Genomic DNA, 26,762 nt, shown 5'->3' on the forward strand with positions numbered 1-26,762 from the left:
GAAAGCATTGTTTCCGAGTACTGTCAAGACTGCTTTTATATATGTATTTCTTCGGAACTACAAATCAAACAATGTCTTTATGAAAAGTAACGTTTAGAAGGATGTCATTATGTGACTACATCTCTTTTCATGTGATGGCAAACAAAATTCAAAGCAATCCAAATACAGCAAAGTCCACAAGACCGGCTTTTCTGAGGACCGTGTGCTCAATTGTGCATTATATTTAGGCCCAAACATATTTATGGTATTTTACACTACCAGAAGATAAAATTACCCAAAAAATCCTCTTGATTTTCTTTGTTAGGATTCTGTTTCTGTAAGATTGGAGTTTTGGGGGCTTTTTTTTTGTTTGTTCGGTTTTTTTTTTTTGTTTGTTTTGTTTTGTTTCTTTTTTTTTTTTTAAGTGCATGTGTGTGTGTGATTACATTTGACTTCCACAGTAACATGGTGAAACCATTCTTTAGCAGCTGCAGCAACACCTGAAAGGCTCAGGTTGTGGTGCTGCTCTCTCAGTGCCCATTGTCATTTCTGTGCATCCCAGGAGTTAAGATGGAACGAGAAGAGACCCACAAGAGTGCTGTAGTAGCATATGTTCACCTTGCAGTCATGGAAGTTTGGTTTTGCTCAAGGACCAATGCTTTGGGTAACTTTAGCATCTGATCATGCCAACGACTACATGATTATCAAGAAAGCTTTTGTCTCAATGAAGAGATCAAGGCTGCTGCTTGTGGTGATAACGAATGAAAAACAATGCATTTTTATCACAGGTTGAGTTAATTATTTGTTGTTATTGGATTCACCACATGTTTCTGATCAGGGTGAGGCTTCTTTCGATGCCTCTTTGCCACTTTAAGCACCAACAGCTGGTGGCAAGGTTAAGAAATAAGCATAATGAGGCACTGAACTGACAGTACCAACAACTTTCATTTCCAGGAGCAGCAGTGGGGAGTGTCAGAAGTTCTCCTGTGAGGAACCTGAGAGCTGGTGAGCGACTGACTGACGGGCTGCAGAGTTGTGGAAGGAGGCAGTCCAGCCAGGTTAATCCAATAATGGTAAGTGGGAACCCATCCAGGGACTGCTACGTCCCCAGGGCCAAGCTGTTCAATAAGTACAATTACTGGAATCGTCAGCCCAGTCTCAGTTGTCCAGACAATGGATATCTCTTCTGTAGTAATTTAAGACTGTGGTATTCTGCTGCTGTAGTGGTCTGCAGTGCTAGTCAGAGCAATTCTTCTCTCAGCTCAAGCCTAATTAAAGGGAACTCTTGCGTAAAGTGAGTTAAATTCAGTAGTCGTAGCCTAGACCCCATGGAAAATAGTCTAATTCAGCTACGGTAATATAGTGTAATATAAATATAATGGTAATACAAAACCGTATAATTTAATTTGACGTGACTGGCAGTTTTTTGCTTAAGTCGGTGAAAATGAACGAGCGCAAATAACAAACTTCCCCCTCTGCTTTGGTGGGTTATTGCCAGTGCAGCTGGAAGGTGGCTTCAGGATGGACCCAAACAAGTGCACAGACACTATGCCAATCCCACGCTGTCTCTTGAAAATGTATGCATGCTTATAACGACTACATTTCGCTGGGTCGTCATTGTGTGCTGAATTCATTTTAAATACGCTCTGGACTGTCCCTCATCCACCCTGTGTGGTGTAAGGCGAGGGATGATTCCATATGACGACAGAGTTGGTGGGTCAGAGCCTAAAGGAGCCTTTTCTGACGGCTATTCTTCTAGTTGGAAGCACCGCAGCCCTAACACGGCCGGCAGCCCTACTCCAAGCGCGGGAGGACCGTGAGCGCGCAGCCCATCCCCGCGGCCTCGCCCCCCTCACCTCAGCTTCCCGCCCGACGCACGCGCGCGCCGCTCGCGCCTGCGCAGAGCCCAGCGGCCGCCTAACGGTCCGTAACGGCTGCCCGGCGGCTGGCGGGCCGCCATGGCGCCCTCGACGTGCCGCAGGGTGGCCGTGGTCTCCTGCCTGGTGCTCTGCGTCTCCCTCCTCCTGCCGCGGACCTTCTTGTCTCGGGGAGGCGGCGGCAGGCAGGAGCCCGGGGCCGTGCCGCTCGCAGCTCCCGCGCCGCCCGAGGGTAAGAGGCCGCCGCCTGCTGCGCTGAGGCGTAGTCGGGCCGCTCCGGGTCCTACCGCCGCCGGGCACGCGGGCTCTGCGCTCCCTGCGGCGCTGCGCGTCGGGAGGCGCTCCGCCGCCCGGTGGGGAAACGTGGCGTGGCCGTCCTTCCCTTTGCCCTCCGCCGCTGGGCCGCGTCCGCCCCCCTGCGCTCACCTGAGGGATGCGTGCGGTGCCGAAGGTTGAGTTCATCTTCCACGTCTCATCTTCCTCTCTCCGTGTATTCTGTTCTGGAGTTGTGGGTTTACGCGTGTGCGTCTCGTTTGTTTTATGCCCGTTGCCTTTCTCTTCAGGTTTTGCTCACCAAGGCATTTCACAAAAGTATCCTGCTATCACAACCCCAGTCCTTGGCAGGGAAAAAGCCTGCAAGCCAGCTTAATGGCTGATGGAGGTATACAGAATTGGCCAGGTGTGACCTGGAATCTGACCTGCATGGTCTCCAGTGTGGTGACTTCATCTTCTGCATCCTCCAGTAGCGATTCTCAGTTAGCTCTGCTCTTGGTGGCATCGTTGGTTTCCTTTGGCCAGGGTAGCTGTGCAAGTACATTAGGGCTGATATTACTGCTGAATAGGTCTTAAAAAGTTATAGGTCTATAGCACATTGAATACATCATTCTCAGGTGGGGCATGAGTGCTGGCATCCACAAGTGCCTGCCATGCGCTACATAGGCTTGGTGAGGAGTGTTGAGTCAAAAAAAAAAAACCCCAAGCCTTCCCAATCAAAAACCAACAGCCAACTGAAAACACGTGCCACAAGTTCTTTTTCAGTGACATCTGCCTGATTAATGACGTTGTCACCTGGTCTGGCGCAGCCTGCTGTAATCATTGCTGTTGTATGGTGACTGATCAACCACAGTTCAATGCTTGAAGTAGATAGCTTGAAGTAGATAGTAGAGAGCTCAAATGGTTTCCTGCGTGGTGTCAGAGGTATCCATGCCTCCCAGGTTACTGTGTCCCTGGATCAGAAGAGCACTCGGCTCATCCCTTCATTGGCTCCAGCCTCTGACTTTGGCTGAGGTTGTAATACCTCATCTCATTTGGCCAGCTTCAGGCTGGAATTTATTGTCTGTATTTTCAATTTGATAGTGAGAATGTCATCACACCTTCTCTGCTGACCAAACTTTATTTCACCTGAAGTTGTTTTTTGAGTGGAGGAATAAATCTTGGTTGAACAGTTCATATCTCTTGTCATTAGCTGTTCTCTTGAGTGACCTGCTAACTGCAGCTACCTGCCAAAAGCTTCAGGGACTTGAATAGTGTAACTCTTGAAGTTAATAAAATACTTAATGCAGTCTTGGGGGAAAAATGCTTCTGAATAAGGCATTCTTAAAGTTACTGCCACTTGTTGGAAATGTGTGTTATCAGAGGGCTTTTTATTAAAACAGCTTGGAAGTAGACTATTCAAGGAGAATGGTAGGCATGGTACTCTACAAATCAATATTCCAAGAAGAAAGCTGTCCTTTTTCCCTATAATAACTTAACACATATTACAGTAATCTACTGTGAACGTGCTATGTTGTTCTAGAGTACCAGGAGAACACAAGGTTGGTCAGACAACTTAATTGCCCAGTTGGAATTTTGTGTAGTGCATGCCAGGTTTCTTTTGGCTGGGCTGAATATTATCAGCTCTTTGGTTGTTGTGGTAGGTTTACTTTAGTTGTGTTTAAGCTTTTCTGTGGTCAGCTGAGTCTTAATATTGCTGAAAGGTGAAGAACTAAGAAGTCCTGACATTACACTGCTATTTAGCAGTCACATCACCTACCACTGTGCTAGGGCATTAGGATCTTGTGGTAGCACGAGTTAGGTTGTGTTATTGACAGTGGCATCCAGATGTCTGCATGTTCCCATCTATATACCACGTATTTGGCAGCTCTTTTCACACACGGCAGCTTGCACGTGCCATTGATTTCTAGTACAATTTATATGGGTTCTTCACAACAGAGCACATTTTAAAAAGGAGATCGTTATAAAAGTTGAAAACCAACAAGAAGGACCTAACACTAGAAGCCATTAAACTTCCTTTAGAATTATTTTGATAATCAAATGACCAATGTGTATCCTTTTGGCCTCAATCCATTTAAGAACAGATTCACCTTTGCCAATTATTTGCTCCACTCTCTCTTTTCCTTTAACGAATAAAGAATATTTACGTGAATGTAGAATGTTATACAAAGGTTAAATTTCTTCTGTAGCAATGAGGCTTTCTTGTAAATAAGATGCCTTGGTTTCCGTGATACACTTTGAATAATTCACTGCAATTCAAATGCACTGTAAGAGCTTCCTCAGAGTGAAGGCTGAGTTAGTCTGAGAGCATTCTGGTCAGTGGGGCATGCCTGTGTGGTTTCATTAAAGTCTTAGCAGTCAAAAAAACTCATGTCATCACCTAGAAGAAAAATGTTTTAATAGTGGGACTTCACAAATTATTGATAACACTTCCCAATACGTTTATTGCAATTTTCTGTGCTTGGGGGTTTAGCTATGACAGTGTTTCCTTGCAAGAACAAATGTTAATATAATGTAATTTTCTGTTGTCTCTCTTCCAGAAAAATAACTGCAGGTGGGTACTTGCATGAGTTAAGCTAGTTAGACTGAAGGTTCAGTCTGCAGATATTACTTATGCTCTTGCAGGCCATGTTTCAAAATTGGTGGTGCATTTATAATAAAAGTAGAGAAAAGAGATGAGCTGCACCTGTTTGATTTTCGGACTGCATGTGAAAAGGTGAAAAGTAACAGGAAAAAAATGATTGCTGTGTTTTATTGCAGGGAAGCTCAGTCGCTTTCCACCAAGGATGCATTACCAGGCGGCTCCCGACAGCCGAGCTGCCCCTCCTTTCCCAAGGTCTCACCTTGCTGAAGCAGTCGCCAAGGCCAAAGCTGGAGGAGGCGGTGGAAGTGCTGGTGGGACTGGGAGAGGTCTTGTGGGGCAAATCATCCCTATCTATGGATTTGGCATCTTCTTGTACATCTTGTATATTTTATTTAAGGTAAGAAAATTGAAAATAATTGAAAAGTCAAGAATGTGTCAAGTAAAAATACTCAAAACGGAAATGTTAGTCCCATTTCCATACCAGGTCTCATCTTGGCCTTAAAAATATATTTAAAACAGACCTTTGACTGTTATTTGGAAGCTGGGTGTGTGCTATATATATTTGCCATTGCAAGAACTGTATCTGAGTACAGCAAGGTGTAGCTATGATCCTCCACTGGCCTCTGAAATTAGCAAGTTTTAAAGGATTTTATTTTTCCTGCTGGAAAATATGCATGTCTGGTTATATGTTAGATTAATTTTGATTCTACACATAGTATTCTTTTATAAAGTACTGTATATTATACATACTGTATATATCATGGGTTGCACTATGCATTTAAAGTGGGAGAGATGGGGTACCATTATTAAGTTCCTTCTGGAACAAAAGCACTCTTGGTGGAGAATGGGAGCTGTAAGGTTGCAGTGACCACACTGGAATTACCCTAGCTGAGGTGCTGGCTGAAAGTACAGCACTAATCCCAACCAAATGTTTTGCATGTGATTTGAACTTAAAGCTTTTTGTGACACAGATGTGCCATGCATGTAGTTGATTACAGCCAGCTGCTGTGGGAGGAGGAAGGGGACAAAGTCTTGCAGATTATATATATATTTTTCCTTTGAGCAGGTGTTTAAGGCAGGTGGATTGATGTTCATACAGTTGAGCCCACTCCAGAGGGAGGGAGAGTCTCAGGGCAAGAGCAAGGTGAATTGGGTGAGCTGATCAAACAGAGAGAAGAGGAAAGAAACAGGGAGCCTGCAGCTGCAGTACAGAGCCAGGTGCTGTTGTTGCTGCACATACAAAGTTGGTAAGGAATAAGCGGCAGGAAACACGAGGGAGCCAAGTGGGGTCACTTATAAATCCTTCAGAACCTTTCATGTTTCACATTTCAAAACAATAATTTCTTCCCTCATATATGCAGAATAATCAGGCCCTTTCCTGCAACAGATAAATATTCTAAAATTAAGTTATGCTTTCTTTATGCTTCAAAATAAAATTTGTTCCAAGTGTCTTTTAGGAATTTTCAGCTGAGAAGATCTCCTAGGCATCTTTCATGGTTGTCTGCTTTTGCTGCTGGGGATGTTTTTCTGTGATTAGTTCTTAGCATAATTTTACCTTTCTGTCCTTTACTTCGTTGCCTTTGGGCCTCGTATATTGCTATTGCTGTAACTCATCAAGGGGTTGGCTTTTTTCACTTATCAGCTGGCTTCCAAGGGAAAAACTACCCCTGGAGAACGGAAATGCCCTCCTGCTGCACCTGGAAACATGAAGAGGAAAATCAGTAAGTGCTGTTTATTTCTAAGTTGCATCTGAGTAGCCATTGACTCTGTAGAGTCACAGTCTCACTGAGTTCTTCAGGTTCTGGACATGCTGTAAAAGCTGCTTTTCCACTGCGTGAGGAGCAAGCCAGAACTGTCTGTGTTTAGGTGAATTACTGCCCCATTGCTTCCTAACCTCATCTGGCTGATGAGAATATGTAAGAGTGGCCTTGGAGCTATTTGCTGCAAAACTTATGTAACCAATAATTAGCAAATAGATAAGAGGATGCTCATGTATACTATTCCAGTACATATAACATATTCTTAAAACCTATCTTCATTTTTTTTTGAACCTATGTATCCTTAGCCATTAGCAGCCTCGTCTCTATTTTTTCCATTCCCTGTTTGCACTGCTTAACTTACTAATGACTTCAATATAAAGAAGGCAGACAGGATTCTGAAATATTTCAATAATTGTAGCTAAACATCATTGAGTTAATAGATTCAACTATTTGTAGACACTTAGTAGATATTAGTTACCCTATTGGTATTTCAACGTCCTGTGTTTAGCTGGCTAAATTGTAATAGGAAAGAGAAGTGTTTGAGAGTTTATAGAAGATGCTAACAGTAAGCTAATGCTCTTCACAAAGCTGTAATTAACTTATATAAAATCTGGTATGGCTTAACGTGCTCAGTAATACAGACTGTTTTCTGTGCACTTGTACTGCATTGTGCTTGGAAATTTATTGCAAATTATTAACAGTGGTAACTAATTTTTCTCTTAATGCCTGAGTGTCCGACCTTTTGGTTTGCCTGGACTGCACTGAGTAAGGAAATTGTCTTGGGCAAGGTGCTCTGAAAGTAATGCCTCCTATTTATTTCCACAGAAGATGGAAGAGATACAAAGAGCACAATAACGCCGTCTGATAGAACAAATTCTCAGCTGTAAAACACTGTCTTTACTCTTAACTATTTTGACTAAGTTAGAGACAGTATGGATGTTTCCAGATGCATGCATGTGTGCATTATTGGACTTACTGACACTTTTTCTGGGGTTATACCTTCTTCTAAAACAGTGCTGTGCTCTCCAGACATCTCGTGGTTAGCTGATGTGCATCCTGGGGAGCCTGATGGATGGATGGATGGCTCTCCCTGCCTACCCTGGCACACCTGTGCAGGGTCAGGTGCCACCAATCCTGTGGTGGTTATTCTGTTTGACAGAAGCTCATTAAAATGCTTGAGGTTTTGTCTCTGTTCCCAAGGACTTAGCAGGCAAATTCCATGAGAACTTGCATATTCCCATTCCTAGCTTTAATCTCCAGGGCACTGACAGTGCCTTGCTCATTCTGCTTATTAGGAGGAGTCATTGAGAGAAGGTGCTTTCTGTATGTCCCATTACTGTTGGCAATACTCTTCACTGTTAGACCAGGAAAAATCTGTTGAACTCTTTAAGCTGTGTGTTTTGGCTTCCTTACAGTCAGTTTGCTGTGATAAAGAGACAAAGGTTTTAAAAGCTCCCCCTGACAGACCTTGGGGTTTTGTTTCTGTTACAGCTGACTATGAGCTCACTCAACTTCAGGAAAAGCTGAGAGAGACTGAAGAAGCTATGGAAAAGTTAATCAACAGAGTAGGCCCGAACTGTGACAGGTATGTTTCAAACAACAGCATTTTAAGGAGCAGTTATTTTCTGATTAGAAATGGAATTTTCTTACATCAGCTATGTAAAAATTGCATTATAAATTCCACTTCAAAATGTAGAAATTTCAGCATGGTGTTTTTTTGTTCTGCAGTTTTTTCTTCTCAAGACCTTTATTTGTATAATCGTTAATTCTTTCCACCTTTGCATTCCTTAAATAGCAGAACAACCATCCTTATCCTCCCCTTCTTGAATAGTGCATTATTTGGAGGACAACAACAGCTATATCTAAACTGAAAATGCCTATATTTAAAGTCTATAAAACAACCTGTTTTGTCACTGAATAATTTTCTGAATGATTCCCATGGGAAACCTTTGTTTTATGGCATTTTCTAGTGCTGTGAATTGTTCTAATAGAAATGCTTTGATAATCTGTGTAAATGTCTGTTAGAATTTCCATAAGTTACATGTTATTATCAATTCTGCCTTTAAACATGTATAATAATTGGGTTCTACTCCATAACCAGGAAATGCATGCATTTGCTTAGAAGAGAGAAGAGTGGTAAAGTCAGGGTTTAAATATATATTATGTTTATTAATATTTGAGAGGAGTGGTCTAAGTTAGAAGGAAACACTGCTAACAAGTTTATACTTTTTGTAAGAAGTGTAGCAACGCATCAGTGTGGCAGTGCATAATTGCAGTGTCTGAAAAATGAAATACCAGAATATCAAGGCAGTGTGCAAGCAAAAGAGATAGCTTGTAACACATTAACTTTTCCTGGATCAGTCCGTGCTTCTATTTTAAACCATTCTGTAGAAACAGTTCTGTGCTGAACTTGCCTGTTACATTCATTTTGCTGCAAATGATGTCTTCTGTGAGTCGTTATGTCTGCTTTGCACCAGGACCTCTGTTGCAGCTGCAGTGTTCTCAGCAAGGCAAAGTGCTAAACATACCTGAGTTAGGCTGAGTTTCAGTGGGAGAATCCCTAAGCTACCTTGTGTCTATTAGTGAAACAGGATACTATTTTGACTATTTGACTCACCTCTGTTTGGAGAACCAATGCAGTGTTTTATACTTACCTTTAGGCTGCCAGAATTAGGCTTGTATGCTTCTCAACGCTCAGGATAGGATATTTTTTTACTGATGAAATGAGCTTAGGGTTCAATGCGATATTTGTTCCATTCAGTGCCATTGGTTGAGAGCCTTTATTTAGTAGTGCTTCCCTTCTTTGTTCACCCAATCTATTTACATACATGGATCCAAGGACCTCAGGGGAAATCAGAAATGGAATCTTGTAGTGAATTTTGAACGTAGCTTCTCTTTTAAAGAGAGAGGAAAGCACCTCTGGATAGAGCAAATAGCTGTTTTTTCAAATACACCCAAGCTTTGAAGCTTTTGAGGGAAAGAGATCGTACTCAGTGGGATACAGTTTGGGGGCTACAGTGCATTTTAAGTAGTGATCATGAAGCAAAAAAAGGAAGCAGTTGACATGTCTGACATGTCATTATTAGATTGCAGATACTCACTGCAGTCAAAATAGCTCAATAGGAAATACTCTGTTTCAGTTTAAGAATAAGAAACCTTTGCTATACCTGTGAGTACTTTGGGTTTCGTGTAAGTAACGACACTATAGCTCTGTTGAAGCTCTGTACAGAGCAAAACCAGTGACTTAAAGTGTAAACTTCTTGCATTTGTCCTGTCAGCATTCAGAAGTACATTGTACCCTGGTAAATCTCCTGTATGCAGGCAGCCAGGCGTCTCATACACTGCAAGCATCTTACAGTTAAATCTTCCTGGAGACCTTACATGAAGTAGAAATAATGCATGGGCTTTGATTTCTCCCTGTTTAAGGAAAACTCGTGTTTTAAATAAGATATCTAGGGTGGGAATGGATCTCTCAAATGCTCACGGAGACCTTGTGTTGCAGTAAGAAGGTACTGCTTTCTATTGGGAATATCCAGCATATTAAGAATTCTGATATGAAATGCCACTGTTATGCAGCTGCATTGATCGATCCTATTATTTGTGCTGGCATATCTCTGCACTGTGCTAAACAGACAGATCTGTCTGTCTTTATCCAGGTGATATATATTCAAATTACATACACTTCTGTCTAGAAAAGGAGGATTAGTTTGGCAGTTCTATTACAGCTTCTGTCAAAGGCAGCTAGCTGATGAAACCATTTCTTTTCATGTGCCAGTTAATTCGCATTTTGAATTGTACATCTGCATAACCCAGGCTTTTGAGAAGATGCTGTCTCACTCCTTCGCTTGTTCTGTGCAGCAAAAAAGCCACACAGCTTGATGGAACTCACTGTAACCTCCGTGTAGGGTTGGGACTGCATCAGCTCTACAAATTGAGGGCAAAGTGCCTCTTAGGAGAAGAACAGAGAAGTGGCAAGGACAAGATTTCTGACACTTCAATCTTTATCTCAGCCAGACAGGTTGTATCTGGATAGCTGCTGGTGATACCGGTGGCTCTTGTGCTCCATTCTGTTGGTGTGCAGTGGTGTGGGTAACCGTGCACAAAACAAACCAGCAACATGATGCTGATCTTTGTCTTTACACCAGTATGGCACTGCTGCCTTAGTAGAGTAGCTATCACGTCATCATCATTCCTCTGTGTGTAGCACAAGGCATCTGTTAAGGTGCTGGTCTATTCATAAAGGTTAACAAGAGGAAAAACTGAAGAGTGGACACTGCAAGCTTTTGAGAATTTTGGCACTTGTTACAAGGTTTATGTAGATATTTAGCATCTAAAATCATTAATCAGTGCTCTTTTCATCTCACCCCTGAGTCACTGAGTAGCTGTGTAATGTTGGAGATCATTTGTCTGATGGTCTGGAGATCATTGGAGATTATCTGTCCGACCTCATATACTGCCTGCAGTTTGGCATTCTGTGCATGATTTGAGCCACTCTCTCTGAACAGCTCGAGATTGTAGATCCTGTTTAAAACACAGCAGGATTCAGAAGTGAGCCAGAGTAATGCCTCTGTCCCCTGAGGGGCCTGGATCGGAGCTTACAGAGAGATCAAACATCCTCTCGAGAACAACATGAAACACAAGATGAAACACAACCAGTCGGAACCATTTTCACCCAAAGTACAGCCAGTGATCTTCCTTACTATAACCCACTGAGTGACTTACTGGAGCTCAGGTCACCACTCTCCACATACTTCTTTTTTTTTGTGATAAGATTTTAATGATACTTTCTTTTTTAAGAGAAAATAGCATGTAACAACTACATAATCCTATCTGTTGGAATCACTTTGTTGTAACAGTAATTGCTCACCTGAGGAGTAGTAATCATTTTGGAATAATTCTGTTATCACTGGTAGTAATCACAAGAATCAGCAATGTAGAACCAGTGAGAATTACAGTTTGCTTTTAATCTGATAAAAATCTGTCTTCTCCCTCACTGATTCTAAAGGGCAAGTTAAAGTTAAATGTAACACCTCCTTAGCAGTTTTAAACCTTCCTGCTCCTCCACTTGTACTCAACCAGCATCACTGTTGGGTTTGTTCAATATCTGTCCACCTGGCTTACTTCTTAATGAGGCCTGGCAAATCTAGTATCTTTAAGGGTCATAGGACAGCATTAGACTATTGAGACTAATGCCTGTGTGAGACGTTTTGATCAGGCCCAAGTTTTATTTATATAAATAAATATAATATTATGTTATAAATATATATAATATATATAGCTTAGATTCCGAATTGCATTTTCTTACAGTGCTTCAAACAGGATACAGTTCTCTAATTCTCACTTAACGCTCTTTTAAGAAAGACAAGGAGTTTTTATAGTGTCTTCTGGAATGCTGTCTGAATCTGCCTGCCTTGTTGAAGTTTGCAGGCTCTCTGGATAAATGGATAAACTCTTATACCATGTTGAAGCACAGACTATGTGAATAGCGATCACGCTGCATCCAGGTTTCCTCTGACTGGCCTATTCAGGGAGACAGTTGTGCCCAAACTCTGTGAGCAATTTGCAATAACTGTGGACTGAATTCTGTTGTCTGATGTTTTCTACCAGGGCTCAAAATGTTACAACAGACCAGGAAAAAAGGTTACTTCAGCAGCTCCGAGAAATTACTAGGGTTATGAAGGAAGGCAAATTCATAGATGGCATCTCTCCTGAGAAAGAAGCTGAAGAAGCTCCTTACATGGAGGACTGGGAAGGTAAGCAAGAGCCTTTCTTACTGTTACCCTGATGAGGAAAGGTGAGCAAGGCTTACTTAGATTTTGAAAGGAATTCAGACTACTTCATCTTCCTTTTTCAGAGAGCAACATTCAAAGCTTTGCAAGAGGTGGTTTGTTTTCCCAACCATAACAGAAAAAGAAATATTCTAGGGCAGCCAGCATTTCCTTTAGCGTAAAGTCTACGCTCTCTGCTGCCAGAAGTGGCATATGAATATTCACATACATTTCATCAGCTGCTAGGTCTTGGCTGCTGTAGGTTCATCTTTCCCTTTCTTTGCTGGGCTACATTTCATAGAAAATTGTAGAGCCCTTAGAAATCAGAATCCATTTGGAAAACTTACAATTTTTACTTCTGATTTGTTTGCTCCAATATTGTAAAAGAGGACTCCAGGAAGCCTGTCTGTTCAAGATTCTTAATTATAATGTCCTTTCTGTTCCTCATTGTTTACTTGTTTCAGAAATGTGTTTTCAAGACATCCTAGTTGAGCTGTTTGCTTTCAGAATTCTAAATGCATCTTTATGCAGACCTAATTCCTTGCAGTGTTTCCTTATTAGGAATATATATATATTAGGAAGCAATGTTTCCTAATATAAAGCATAAACAGCTGCCTCAAGCTCTGTTTTCTGAAGTCAAGCTCATGATGCATGTTTGGCACGAAGCCATTGACTCATATCTGTTTTCCAGCTTTATAAATAATGCTTTTTTATGAAAAGTCTGTAAAGCACGAATCATGCTATGGACAGGAACAAAAATGGGTATATTTAAAGACACCCAGTTTTCACCTATTAGCTCCTATAGCTTTCAGCAGAGCTTGAACACTCCCTCTTGGAAGTCTGGGTTGAAATCCTGGCTCCCTAAAAATCAGAGGAGTTTTGTCACCATCTCCCAAGAAGTCGTGGCTTGCATGTTCTTGCTGTGACATTAAATGCTGTCGCAAATACATAGCCTTAAGTAGATGCCAATTATGCTGTCAGTGCTAAGAACAATTGTTCCAACACTTCTGCATCCGTCACTGAAATTAGTGCTACTTTTATATGCTGTTAACATTTCAAGCTGCTTGTCACTTTATTCCTAAGGTTACCCAGAAGAGACGTATCCCATCTATGATAATTCCGATTGCTTTAAGCGCAAGCAAGACACGATCCTTGTAGATTATCCTGATCTGAGCCAGCCCTCTGCAGAAGAACTGGCAGAAAGAATGGAGGGCATGGAAGATGAGGAGTACCTGTGCGATGAAGCCCTGCTATCTGATCTCACCATGGGAAGGGACAGTCATGCATCAATGCAGAAAAAAGATGAGGTAGCTGGCATCAGTGAAGGGGAGAGGGACCTTCAACACAGCCCAAGCACTGAGGAGTGCTGTTATTGTTATGAGGAGGAGGATGATCCCGCTATAATAGCGGAAAATGCTGTATTTCATTCTGAGAGCTGCAGCGAAGCAGAAGAGGGAACCCCAGAGGACCTGCCCATGGAGATTGACAGTGAAAACGCAGCACTGAAAAAGCAAGAAGCCAGTGATTCAGATGAAACAGGCACGCTGAGAAAGCGCAACACAAAAGGACTTGAGTAATAGTCACTATATGTGGATGCCATTTAAGTGGTGACAGTAAAGGTCATAAACTGTCAATTTGTGTGGTTTTTGTTCCTAAAGAACAGTATCCTTTATTCTCCTTGTACTAACTTCATTCCCACAGTAACAGTCACATCATCTACCTGAACTGGAAGCCAATGCCCTCTTTCATGCAGTTCTTGTCAGCTCGTGGCTGTTCTGCGGAGAGCGCTTCGTCATTGCTTTTAGGGACTGCTAACACTGCAGCAGGTCATTCCATTCAGGTATTTATGTTTCTGTTCTTTTCCAATATCTGAACAAGCAGTTCTTATTTTTTTTTCTTGTCCAAGAGTAAACAGACTATTTTTCTCACAAAAGTAATAAAAATCAGTGTGTTACCAGTTATGTAAATGAATCAAATTCAGATACATTTAAGAGATTATCAGGAAGCTGGAGGAGGTATGCCTTCTTACTCTTAACTGAGCAGCATAATAGACCCATAGTCACAGGAACGATTCTCAGCTGTGTCATTGCTGCTGTAATTTGAAGAAATTATTGTTGGTATAATCCCCAGCAGTCATAGGCAACTAAAATTCACAGCATGTTTTCCAGTGTATTTTCTGCTGCAGAACCTATAGCCTAACCTGTTTTGTGTCCCAAGAAGAGCAGGAACAAGACTGAAGCATAAGGAGTTGTTCATTGTCTTTGCTATGGTGAAATGTCTCGGTGAAAATCTCCGATGAGTTCTGGAATCAGCCCATACTTACAGCTACAGAAGAACATTAAAAAGACCCCTGGTGATTGGCTCTGGGACTTGGGCAGTACCGGAAGTACGTTGGAACAGCTCCCTTGAATCCATGCATGTCTCCTGTTGAACTGATGTCTGTGTAACTGCTGCATAGCAGCTGTATTTCCAGATCACCAGGACATACCTTGAGTATGACTGGGGACAGAACAGCAACAACAACAACAGAAAAAACAACTTTTGCTACACGCTCATTTTTGTTTTGTCGTTCAAGGGGTGTCTGCCTTTGAGGCATCTGTTTTGTTCTTGTTTTCATTGATTAGTTTTCCAGTTTACAACTGCAGTCTGATGTTTACAGTGTGTATGTTACTCATAAAGAATTCCTACAGTAGGAATTAAAGAATAAATAAGTTAATGATGGTGGAAGAGAGAAAATAATAGAGAAAACATATTTGATACTCTGTTACTAGACGTTTTTATCTTTTGAAATCATTTTGTAGACTTGATATTTATTTATTTATTTATCTGGACTTTCATCGCTCATTCTCTCTTCACCATGGCAGTAGTTTGACCTCTGTCTCTGAGCAGGGCTTGTGTTCCCTTCACTGGGAATCCCGGCTGCACAGCTACAGCATGCAGGACCTGATACACAGTGTTTCTGTCTCTGCCAGAATCTCTTCGCAGGTGAGAGTACCAGATTGTATTTGTTCTGCTTTAGTCACTGTCCTTGAGCTGGAGTACAACATCGGCTGGTATCAGTCACTGACAGGGAAGGCTATTTTCACAGTGGGCATTTCTGGTTCTTCTGCAGACATAGTCAAGCTAGCGTGATACAGCTGCATGACTTGCACAGCACAGCCTTTATCTGTTGACTTTCCAGTGTTAAGAGATAGATGAAGGCTGCAGGGGATGTAGCAGTAACCCAACCTATTGCCATGAGAAACAAGGATGCTGTCTTACATTTGCTGCACTTTTTAGAAATAGAGACTTCTTCAAAATTTTACCTGCCTATAGGAATAATGTGCTTATGTTGTACTTCAAATTCCAGCTGCTTACAACTGTATGTGAAATCTTAAGCTTGGTTTCATTTAAATTCATTAAAATTGTTCATTTAATTTTGTGCAGTATATGGAAAAGCGGCACTATGCATGAAGTACAATGTAGAGTTTTTAGCTATGTATGCTGAGAAGCTGAAATGTACTAAGTAGTGCGTTAGGAACTCCATGCTCCAGAATGTGTTAGTTGTAAATACACTGCAGACTGCATCAAAACACTCTTGCTGCTGACAGCTCTACTCATTACAATATTTAGAAGTCACTCTTTGTGTGTGTTACACTGAATGATACGCACAAATGTGGGACAAATGTTCCTATTGACCTTTTGGTGGTCGGTGTGTCTGTAGTGACTGAGTAGGCTAACCTGGCCTTGACACAGCACTGAAAATGAAGGCACAAAAATGTAGATTGTATCTTTTTAACTTGTGAGCACTACATTAGTAATACTGCAGTGGTAAACCCAATAGCCATACACATAACATGGAAACCTCTTGAAAAACAGAAAGGGAGACACACCCCTAATGCCATAAATTTACTAACAGCATATTTTGACATGATGTTTTCTGATTGAGAATAGGTGATTGATAGTAAACTAAGAACTAGATCCACATGACAAAGGAATAGCAGTAAACCACCATTTTAGGTGCCTGGTGGCCTAGCAGAAGTTCTGTTTTCTAAGCACAGCGGAGGAAGCATAAGGTTCCTGCTGTCAGATGTGACCCAGCAAAGCTGAGAGCTGTTTCCGCTGGAAAGCAGAAATGCCAAAGGGAAGACTTACCCCTAAAAAGGTTATTTTTGGACTCAGAGGTCGCTATGTCAGTTTATAAATTTCAGTAAGGAATTTGTCAAGTGCTGAAGGGCTGTCTCAGCCTTTTCTCATGGAAACTAGGGATGGAGGCAGCCAGTGTTAATGACACTCACCACAGTAGTGGGTGGCACTTGTAAATCCTAGCTCTGAAGCGAGGTCCTCAGCTGTCCCTCAAGCAAGGGTGGCCTACCAACAGGCCATAGACTTCTCAGCATATCCTTTGGAACTGTTTGACTTTGTATTGGCAGTTAAATTCTCCTTGTATCAGCAGGAGAAATACCAAGAAATCAATGAGTGTGACAATACTATGCTTCCAGTTTAAGAGCAAAAATTTAATCCCTAAGTCAAGTTTGAATTTTGACTTTGGTCTCTTCCAACCTCCCAGTATGAAGTGCCATGCTAACACAGAAATGGGCTGTTGGGGCTGCTTATGATACCTGTGACACACAGCTAACAGCTTCGTATTCCTTTGCAGTGCCAGTAGGAAAAAATGATACTAATGCAGGGTGGCAGTGTGGTGCCAAAGAGTCTAAACAGCTCAGTCTTGAGGTCTTGATCGCCTTGGCAGGATCCAGGGTACCAGGAAGTGCTCTTAGGACATAGCCTGTGATACCTCATATAGCAGCTTTCAAACTAATACTCTTCTGGTTCATATTAACACTTCCTTTTCTTTCCTTCAGCTTTCCTCCCTCTCTGAAACAGAAATGTGTATTTATTTCTTTTAGAAAATCACCACAGAGGTTTGTCCAGCATTCTTAATTATTAATTGCTTGTTTTTAGTGAGGAAGAGTTTGTAACTTGAAGAAGAGCTTATTATAAAATTGGGATTCTGCAAAGAACCTCTATTAGACAATTAAATGAAAATCATAGGTCAGAACATCAGCAAACCCAGGACTTGGGGGGAAAAAAACAGAAGCTTTTGTCTCCCAATGAAAGCAGTCAGGCTTACTTAGTAAAAGTGTTTGCTCTTTTACTTAAAATGTTTCTTAAAGTTAAATGAGTATACCTTTTGTTATAGCTAAAATGAACAGGATGAGTTCTTTAACTTAGATATTCTGATAAAACTATTGCCAACACAGAAGTGCTAATTATTCCTGGGTATTTGTTAATGGTTACAGATAATTACAGACATTAGATGAGATCAGGAAATAAGGCATGAAATATGAGTGGTGATCCCGAAACTACAGTAAGAAGGATTACTAACTAATGTTTGTAGAACAGGCAGACATGTAGGAAGCTTATGATCTGACTCACTGCACCAGAAATTAGAGTTTTTATGTTGGTTTCTTTTTTTCCAACTAACTGAGACTATGAAAAGTATGATTAACTTTGAGGTCGCATAACAATCTAGTGCAATAATCTGAAGTGTTTTTACCTGCATATCAAAATCCAAATATTGTTTATAACTTATGTGTCACAAGCACTGGACAAGATAACCCAGGTAAGAGTTAATAAGTAATCAGTGTTTCAGTCTTTTTGTGCAACCACATATACCAGTAGAAATGTGTGATGTGGATGGTCGTGCAGCCTGAGTGCCCTGTGTACAAGGCAAGCTGGGAAGGTTGTTCTAGCCAAGTGATTTTGTTCAGCTTGGGAGCTTCCTTCACTAGTTTTGGGGAGGGGCAGATTCCTAGAAAACAACAGACAGCTGACATGAGGCTCATTTTCCTTAGTTATCTTTCCAGGATGTGTTAAGTACAGCCCAGCCCCTCCTCTCTGCTGCTAACTGCTGTTGCCAAAACGCAAAGATTACAGATTACTCAAATGTACCTTGTTCCCAGCAGAAGAAATTATGAGTCTAAGATTCTAAAATAGTTTATTTCTAAAATGGTGTGTGCCAAGGGCCATTAGAGCTGAAGTCATGAACTTTTGACTCCAGTTTGAATTATCTGCATCCATTAGAGAGATGGGGGACGTGTCTTTTGTCCTTCCCCCTAAGCTTCAAGTGACTATGGGAGGGTCATTGGGATTGTGCAGTGGATTATTCCTGCCTAAGCCTTTCTTTGCTCTTGTTTTTTTAAAAAAAACTCTATCCCTGGCTTCTCTGACCACTTTTCAGACTAATATTTGTATAAATGAGAATGCCAAAAATGTAGTCCTTAACAGATAGCTGGAAGTGGTAACAGTACTGAGGTAGCAGGAACTTGAACATGCTAGTCCAATGGTAGGGACCTAAGACAGCAAATACCTGTCTCTGCTTGGCCATTGTTAAGGATGTCACAGTCCTCTTCGTTTTCCCGCTGTGTGTACAGATTGCAAGGCGCTGAGCATGCAGTTTGACAAAAGCTGGCAAGCTGAAAAGGTGTACGAATCTGGTGAAGCTGGGACTGAAACAATAGCTTTTGGAGGTTATACTTCGTGGTTGAAATTCATGTTAGCATTAAAGGTAAAAATTCAATTTAAACTGCAGTGTAAGGAGTTTAAAATCCTAACCTAGAAAACCTCTGTATTCTATGTAGGTAATTTATTAAGGCATTGCTGACCTTAGGTATGATAAGACATAGTTGTTTCCAACAAATGAAGTTTAATATTTCTGTACAATGTTCTGTATTAACAGTGGAGCCTCTATGACATAAATAATGTAAAAGAGAAGGAATCGGTCATTGTATATAGCAGTAAATAAACACGTTTACTCCACAGTTCCAAAGAGTTTCTTTAAAGAAAATTGACTTCAAAGAAGCACATTCCTGCAGTTCTACCTGAAACCTCACGTAGGTCTAAACCAAGGAGAGATGCTTAACTATTCAGAAGAGGGCAATTTTGATATTTTCCATTTTTAAAATTCCATATAATTAGAAGGAACTCACATTTTCTTGTGTATCGTTGGTTTATTTAAGAAAGGCGAAGAGATGTATTAGAAAATGTTCACGGTCAGAATAAAAAAAGAAATAACAGCACTGCTTTCTCAATGTATGGGTACAGAAACATCCACGTAGAAGTTACATTTTCTACTTGCAGAAGTTGAAGTAGACAAGTCAGAAACAAAGGTGTGTGTCTCTTTACAGGCAGATACAGTCCCAACAAATGCTAAAACAGGTATTTCTGCAGCTGCTCGCAAACAGTGCATTTTTCAGCCCCTCACGTGCTGCATGAGAACGGTGTTGGGAAGCTCAGTGTCTGCTAGGAACTTTCAGAAATGTACTGCGTCAAAAGTATGGACTTATTTTCTGAGATACTGCTAAAGGTGAATCAGAGAAGGGCCTGGGTTGAAAAGGACCTCAGAAGCTGAGCTAGCTTCAACCCCCCTGCCACAGGCAGGGTTGCTAACCACCAGACCTGTACCCCACAGGTACTTCTTCCCTTGTTGACCTACTGTTAATGTACGAAACTGTCCAAAAAGGAGACACGGGAGCCCCAGTCTTGTAATGATGTTGGTATGGATGGACTGGCTGCCAAAAGGAAGTGCACACAGTTGGCCACCTTAAGTACAGACACTTGTATGAAGACCATTTAAGAGAGTTTCTCTTTTAACCTTGTCCATATATAGATTTCACTTGTTCAGAATGGTTTTAGAAGAGGCATCGTCTTTTATGGATATCCTGCACTAATTATCTTGAAGACAAATGAATAAATTATTGTGCTCTGCCAGCGTGGACAATGGAAAGGAGGATCAATTAATCCGTAGCTAAGAATAATAGAGTTTTAAGACTATGTAACGTGTGTGTGTGTGTAGAGCACATAGATTAGCATATGTACCTTTGGAAAATGTTGAGAAAGTCAGTCATAAATTAAACCTATTTCTAATAATGAGAATCCTGCCATACATGGCAGGTCTGTGTGCTTTCTTTATACTATGTATCTCATCTCCAGGTGACCTTATTTTCATGTCACTGAGTACAAGATTTTTGTTATTTGAAGTATTTTCAATCACACGTAGAGATCTGTACACAGTATAGATAGTAAGAAGATTAACAAAGCTCCAGTATTTATCTTTTTCAGTACAGAATTTCCAGTAAACCACCAAATTAGGTTTGGTTCTCAGAGCCCTTGTTGTGTAGGGAAACTCCAAATATGATTTGGAATTCTTGTGCAGGGTCAGATATTCAGTATTATTCCTTAAAACATGGACAACTAGTAGCAGTGGTCTGTTTTTTTTTAATGCCCTGTTTAATTGCAGTAACAGCATCAAGGAATTTTATGGCATGTTTAATGGAAAAGACCAACTTCTTCCCTGATGCTTTCGATACCCCGTTTTAGTGTGAGCAAGGTATAGGCAAAATCCTTGCTTCCTCCTAAGCCCCTGTGCAGAAGCCTTCAAGTCAATAGTGCCTCATATCCGAGAAGCCCACCAAGAAGAAAACATGAGGACTCTTGAGGAGACGTGCACCTATGGTATGGTGGAAGGACAACAGAAGCTAGATGGAAACTTCCAGTTACACAAGGCTTTGGATTAATCCCTAACGTGAAATAAATGGGTGAAAATGTCATTATGATGAAGTAAATAAAGTTGCACAGGAGAGAAACAGTCAGTGCGGACAAACATAATGCAACAAAAGCAATGACCACCACAGTCTACCAACAAGTACTGAAATGCATTATTCTGAGGGATGCTGAGCGGGATGTTAATTCTCTGCCCCGAAATCACCCTGCTGTCATCCCCCAGCACGGAACCGCTGCCTTGCTTGGGTGCTGGTGCATCTCCAGACCTGTAAAGGGAGCTTGTTTTTCACTTGTCGTTTGTTTTCTGTTTCTGCACTCCTTTGACTTAACGTTCCTTTGTTTGGGCTTTGGGCTGAATATAGTGCAAGTATAATGAAGTGTTGTCTTCTTACATGCAACACAAACACCTGGAAAGTTCTACAAACTGAACTGAACCACGGGTCCCAAACTCTGCCTTCCGAAGGCGCTATTTCTTCAGTGTTAGGAGAGCTGCATCTCAGCGGCTTCAGTTCTGCAGGTTCTTTTCTAAGCTTCCATGCACACCTTTGCAGCAGCGTCCTCTGACTGGCGACAACACACAGGGTGGGAAAGATCACACAGGGAGAACACGCACAGTTACATGGCGGAATGACAGTAAGCATGTAACAGTGGCACTGCTTAGTGCTAAACCCATCCGAAACAAATATGCTGTGTGCACGTTTCTGTACATGGTGGCTGCTTGCATGAATGCTAAAATGGGCGCTTGTCCTCCAGATCCAGGCAGATAGAAATGAAGAAGAAAAAGAGAAAGGATGATTATTTTCTCACTGAGGAACAGGCACACCTGTGATGGGCACTGTAAAAATAAATCTGATTATACTAGCGTACTTACATCACTCTCTTAACATCTTGCTCTGCTATACCACTAAAGCAGTCACTTTTAGCATACAGTCCCAGGCATCCACAACAATCCCAGGAAGGTTGAATTCATTATGGAGCTGTCAGTTACTCAGAGAGGGCCGAAAACCACTATGGTAAAAAAAGAGGACTTCAGAAATGAGGCCTGTGGTGCGTAGGTGCTGAGCTTTGTGACTACAGCTCAAGGAGGCAGCTACTAGAAGTGCTGCGCTGCATGCTGTAACCACCACCCTGAGGATACAGAAAGGAGAATCCCTCTGCAGATGTTCTCCAGTGCCTTGGCCAGAAACCCACTCAGTGCCTTAAATTCACCAACAACCTTGAACCATGCAACGTGATGAATCGTCCCACTGAGGATTATGCAACCCGAATTAAAGGCCACCCTACTTTGAAACGAGAACATATACGCAGGGATTTAACACACTTTAATTCACTGACACAGGTTTTACCAACTTTCCATGTGTAAGCTTGAAACAAGAGAAAGTTACAGATGGATAAATGTCAGCAATCTTAAGCTAAAATGATGAAATCCCAGTAACAGCACTGCTAAGAAGCTAAAAAGTATCTATGGCCTGCAAGAAGGGATTTGCAGTGATGCCAAGGAGGAATTCACCCTCACAGACACGTGCTACGTAATCAAAAAGGCAGAATAACCAGTGCTGTTGACACTGAGCCTCAGGCTGATTAAGAAAACCAAACCTGTCACAGCGTCACTGAATGCAATGGCTCCAGAATCCATTGCAGCTGCAGAGCCATATTCCACACTCAGCTTTTAAAGACAACCCTGTTACAGTGCTTGTAAAAGTAAGCATCATTGCTGTAACCCTACTTTGAACTATACGTCCAAGTTACAATACAGGGCATTTGTTCATATTCAGCCTACACAGCAGCACATCAGATCTTCCTATGAATACAGTGAGAAATCAAATGGAACCTCACTAATTTTTTCCTTAGCAAAACTCTATGGCCCAATTTAATTGAGTTGCTGAGCAACTTTCCTGTTCCTGACACACAGCACCCTCATCTTTGTTCTTAGACTCCCTCCTAACTTCTCATATGCATGAAACTTGATTTTAGTGGAATTACTTCAATTGCCTGACGAGAATTTTCTGGATATTTTTTTTTAAGGCTGACACTTACTGACCTAATAACAGATTGGCCCCAAGATGTACTGAAAGATGATAGTGCAATAAGAAAGCTATCAACAGAAAGCTCCCTAAAAGCAAAGTGGTGCCATCTGAGCAGGGAGGTCTGTATGGTCGGACCGAACGCCGAGTCCCTGATGCAGTATGGAACAGGGCCAGGAGCTGACTGCTTATGTGAGAGCCCAACATTCAAGACAAGTTTGAGGAAAGAAAAGCCTGCACAAATACTACCCAATTTGTAAGCTTTAAAATTAGCTTGATTTTAATGCTAAAATCTATACGCGGGTTTATAGCCAACATTATTAGTTTGAGAAAGTTCACTCTATAAATTACTGATACTTCTAACAGCGTTGTGCCAACTGGGATAACCTCAGTAGAAAACAGTTATAGGGACAAACGTGGGTAACAGCCTGTAAGCATCCCATGTGACTTTAACAGTAGCCTGAAGTTATAAGACTTGTTTTTTGATCAGCTGTGCACGATGATGCAGTCAGAGTCTGCCCTAACCACAGTGTGAGCAGCTGAGTCACATCTGAGGGGGCAACAACATAGAGAGTCATATTCAAATTGCTGCTATAGATGTAACCAATTTATAAAGTGAACTTGTTTTTCTTTCCTTTTGCTCAAGAATCTAAGCATATTTCTTCTGAGTTATGTCCTCTTCCTAAAGCAATCCAGCAAACCAGCATACTGCTTTCATTAAACAGTTTCAGGATGCTAATTCAAGTCTTTTCACTGCCAGTACGGATAAACATGCCCTTACCGAAAAGGAGGGATCTACAATTCCTAGGCAGTTAAATGAAAAACAACAGAGAAATGCATTATCATCCAATACACAGCCATCGTTACTGGGCCATCATTCAATGCAAAACACCAACAGAGTGAGAGAGCTGTGCAAATCCTTTGCTTAGTTCCCTGGCAAGAACAGAAGGAATATCTACACAATTAACTTTGAACACTTACAGAGCAGAACCCCAGAAGGTATATTTCATATGAAGAACAGCAGCAACACAGGTTCATAAAGTAGCACATAATCTGTAGTAAGATTAGTTCAGGCTTTATATGTATAATTCTTGTCTTCTAGTAATAGAAATAAGAGCATTTGAAATACCTGAGAGCTGTCAGCACCTAATTCTAGTAAAGGTGACTGCTGTTCCATCATGTGCCGTCCTTATTTGCCAAGTAAAGATATTTTACTGGTGAAGCACTGGTGCTTCTCGAAAAAAAGGAAAAGCTTGCAAATACAGGTGTAGGAAAGCAATGTGACAGCATGGGGGAACTAGCTAGAATTCCACAGGATCAAATATTTAGAGTAAAAAAGGAGGTCTAACACAGCACTTTTAGGGACCTCAGTGATGCCTGGGCTTGTTGGAAGTCCCCCTTATTCCTTTGTTTATCCAAAGGGAGCAAAAACCCAGAAAGTCTGGCATTGGTTCCCCACAGTAACGTTCTTCAATCGTGCAGCTACCAGATCTTGTGAACAGCTCTTTCCACCAGAACTCTTTCACTCCCTCGAGAGGATGCGATCTGTGGTACTACGGTAAGGCAACGTGAATAGTGAGAGATCTGCCCAGTCATTATTGCAAAGCCATTCTCCCAGCCTTCTTAGCATCAGAATCTCTAACAGTGCGCTACAACATCCCTGTTTCATGGGATGAGTGCACCTCAACGTGCCACATATTGTCCTACAAAAGGAACAGAGTGATGTTTAGCTCCTAGAAAACAAACTCTGTTTTAGGGCACCACCATATTTCAGTTCACAGGATCGCTTTAAGCCTTTTGAAAAGAAAAATAAGGCAGCACTACAAAGGGAATTTGTATAACAGTCTGCCTCCAGGCTTGCAGACAGCTCTGCTCATTGATTTGCAACCGATGATTTGGAAACTCTGGTTACCCAATGTTTACTGAGAGAAATTGCGATTACATTTTAGGCAAGCTTTTCTATCTGCTCCTTTTTAATGTGTTAATTTACTCCACTGAAAAGCCAAAGGGCCAAATCCCCCCCTGTGATAAGGCTTCTATTGTAGGAGCATCACTGGATGTGCACCAAAGGCATTATTCATCTGTGGAGAGATCACTGAGGAATATTGTCAAAATAAACACTTTTGAGCTGCACGTCCCTGAAGAAAAGATAAAGGGATTGTGAACAGAATGAGAAGGAACAGAACATCAGAGATGAAGAAAATTAGATAAAGGGCCGGGAAGAAACTGTTTGATGTACACAGAGTGACAAGTTAGATTAAGAACTTCATTAAAGCGTGCAGTATTTGCCTAAAAGCAATTCAGGCAAGGAATTTGTTTACAACTCTCTGCCAAAATCAACAGCAGATGCAAAAAATATCAATAGCAAGAGTTTAAATAATATTAAATTTACTGTATCCAAACACTCACTAGGACTGTGTGAAGGAAATACACAGCTCGGTACCGTTCTATTCTTTGTCACACCGAGTAAACAAGATTATGTCCTGTTGCACATTAATGTGCAGCCCCTCCAGAAGCTACAGCCAATCTAAGTATGCCACTAAACACTCCTGTGTTACTTTCAGATGCACATATGTCTGAAAATACATACTGATTCCAGGATTTACTGCTGCTTGGGAGGACAGTCTAACTATGGGGACCGTGCAGTCTCAGGCATGACTCAGACAGAACCTGCTGCAACTTTACTAAGTTAGCAAAACACAATCTGCAGATGTGCTGGAAAACTTGTATCATCAGCTGGCATTGCTAAGCAGCAGGGCCCTTCATCAGAAAGTGCCCACCAGAAATGACATGGGTGCTAGTCTAAATCATGAGCAACTCCTTCTGGAGCAGAGGGCAACGGTCAAGTGAAGGAAAGGAGCACTGCACCTTACTCAACAACCACGAGGAGTCAGGGCTTTGGCAAAGGCCACTCAGCACAAATCTTGCTGTAGCTGACCCAGATTTAATGAGAGCTCCTCACTGCTGTTAGTCCCAGGTTAACACCCCCCCTCTAGTGACCTTAATTTACCGTGTGGCACTTTTTTCTCATCAGCATGTTGGCTGACGTCCCTTTATGACTGGTTCTGGTACGATGATGGGAGTTTGAATCACCACCTTCCTCCTGGCATGCTTACGGGTTAAAAAAATTCCTGGCCTGCAAAGAACACGTGGTGACAGTGAGGTTACACAATGTGCTGGCAGCAATGCTATCCCAAGATGCTGAACTCCGCCCTTCCCCAGCCCCTCATTCTCACCCTTGTGCAAAAGCTTCCTTGCCAGCTCCCTGTGGGCCAGGGTGCAAGTGAGACCACTGTTAAGATGTGGGTTAAAAATAACCTCCCCTTAACCAACTCTGCTGTCAAAGCCAACGCGTTGTGTATTTGCACCACAAGACACTCAGTTACTTTAACAGAGTTTTGTGCACAGAGAGTGGCAGAAAACTATGTCAGGTGTCACTTTCCCAGGCTATAAAGGCAACACAGGACTGATCCACAGAATTAAAGCCACACGTTCAACCACTCACATGCTGCAGAGTTCTTGAAATCCAGATCAGGCCTACATACCAGCGCCGGGAATTCCTATCTGTCTCTTTTTGCAGTAGTTCAAACAAAAATTCTGCTTATCACTGGAGTTCAATTTGAAGACTGGTGGAAGGTATGGAACCAAAGGCATAAGGGCCTTCTCCATTAAAAGCCAAACTGAGACCATGGATGAGGATGTGAGGCAGTGGGAAACCACAGAATATACAGGCAAAGAAAGCATCCATGTCCGGAGTGCTCACTATCAGACATCAGCTCATGACTCATCATTTTGATCGTTCTTTGAGGGAACGGACTGCTCTTTTCTCTCAAACAAAAGGTGCCTTTCCACTTCATACCACTGCGTGGAAAAGCTTCCTGCAAAGAGATCTGAAAAAATGACAGAGCCTCCTGTTATTTAAAGATGACATTTGACAGGCTGAGTCCATCAAC

General features: G+C 41.7%; 2 protein-coding genes across 12 annotated transcripts in view; one reads left to right on the forward strand and one right to left on the reverse strand.

Annotated features, from left to right (window-relative positions):
• Positions 1-1,870: 1,870 nt before the first annotated feature.
• RIC3 (RIC3 acetylcholine receptor chaperone) lies at positions 1,871-19,044 on the forward strand. Of its 2 annotated transcripts, none has more exons than XM_420991.8 (6): positions 1,871-2,088; positions 4,890-5,110; positions 6,356-6,434; positions 7,965-8,058; positions 12,081-12,226; positions 13,325-14,766. In XM_420991.8, exons 1-6 carry the CDS (start codon positions 1,938-1,940, stop codon positions 13,816-13,818), a joined length of 1,185 nt encoding a protein of 394 aa, XP_420991.4. In that variant the 5' UTR covers positions 1,871-1,937; the 3' UTR covers positions 13,819-14,766. The 2 variants fall into 2 exon arrangements, with proteins under 2 accessions (XP_420991.4, XP_046797953.1); XM_046941997.1 differs by having other exon boundaries at positions 1,923-2,307; positions 13,325-19,044.
• Positions 19,045-19,213: 169 nt separating this feature from the next.
• TUB (tubby bipartite transcription factor) overlaps positions 19,214-26,762 on the reverse strand; it is a 129,347-nt gene continuing 121,798 nt past the window's right edge. For 5 of the 10 annotated variants that reach the window (XM_040701349.2, XM_015286499.3, XM_040701344.1 and 2 more), the window contains one exon: positions 22,087-26,699. In XM_040701349.2, the coding sequence (XP_040557283.1) occupies positions 26,587-26,699 (113 nt within the window). In that variant the 3' untranslated portion in view covers positions 22,087-26,586. Of the gene's footprint in view, positions 21,533-21,656; positions 21,794-22,086; positions 26,700-26,762 lie in introns of those variants that run through there. The other 5 variants (XM_040701351.2, XM_040701347.2, XR_005860120.2 and 2 more) reach the window with 4 other exon arrangements.

Source organism: Gallus gallus, chromosome 5, assembly GCF_016699485.2.
Source record: "Gallus gallus isolate bGalGal1 chromosome 5, bGalGal1.mat.broiler.GRCg7b, whole genome shotgun sequence".
NCBI lineage: Eukaryota > Metazoa > Chordata > Aves > Galliformes > Phasianidae > Gallus > Gallus gallus.

Excerpts from the sequence above, each read along its gene's own strand:
- RIC3 (XM_046941997.1), top strand. The coding sequence starts at position 1,938 with ATGGCGCCCTCGACGTGCCGCAGGGTGGCCGTGGTCTCCTGCCTGGTG. Across the intron at positions 5,111-6,355 it reads TCTTGTATATTTTATTTAAG|CTGGCTTCCAAGGGAAAAAC; the intron begins GTAAGAAAATTG and ends TTCACTTATCAG. Across the intron at positions 8,059-12,080 it reads GTAGGCCCGAACTGTGACAG|GGCTCAAAATGTTACAACAG; the intron begins GTATGTTTCAAA and ends GTTTTCTACCAG.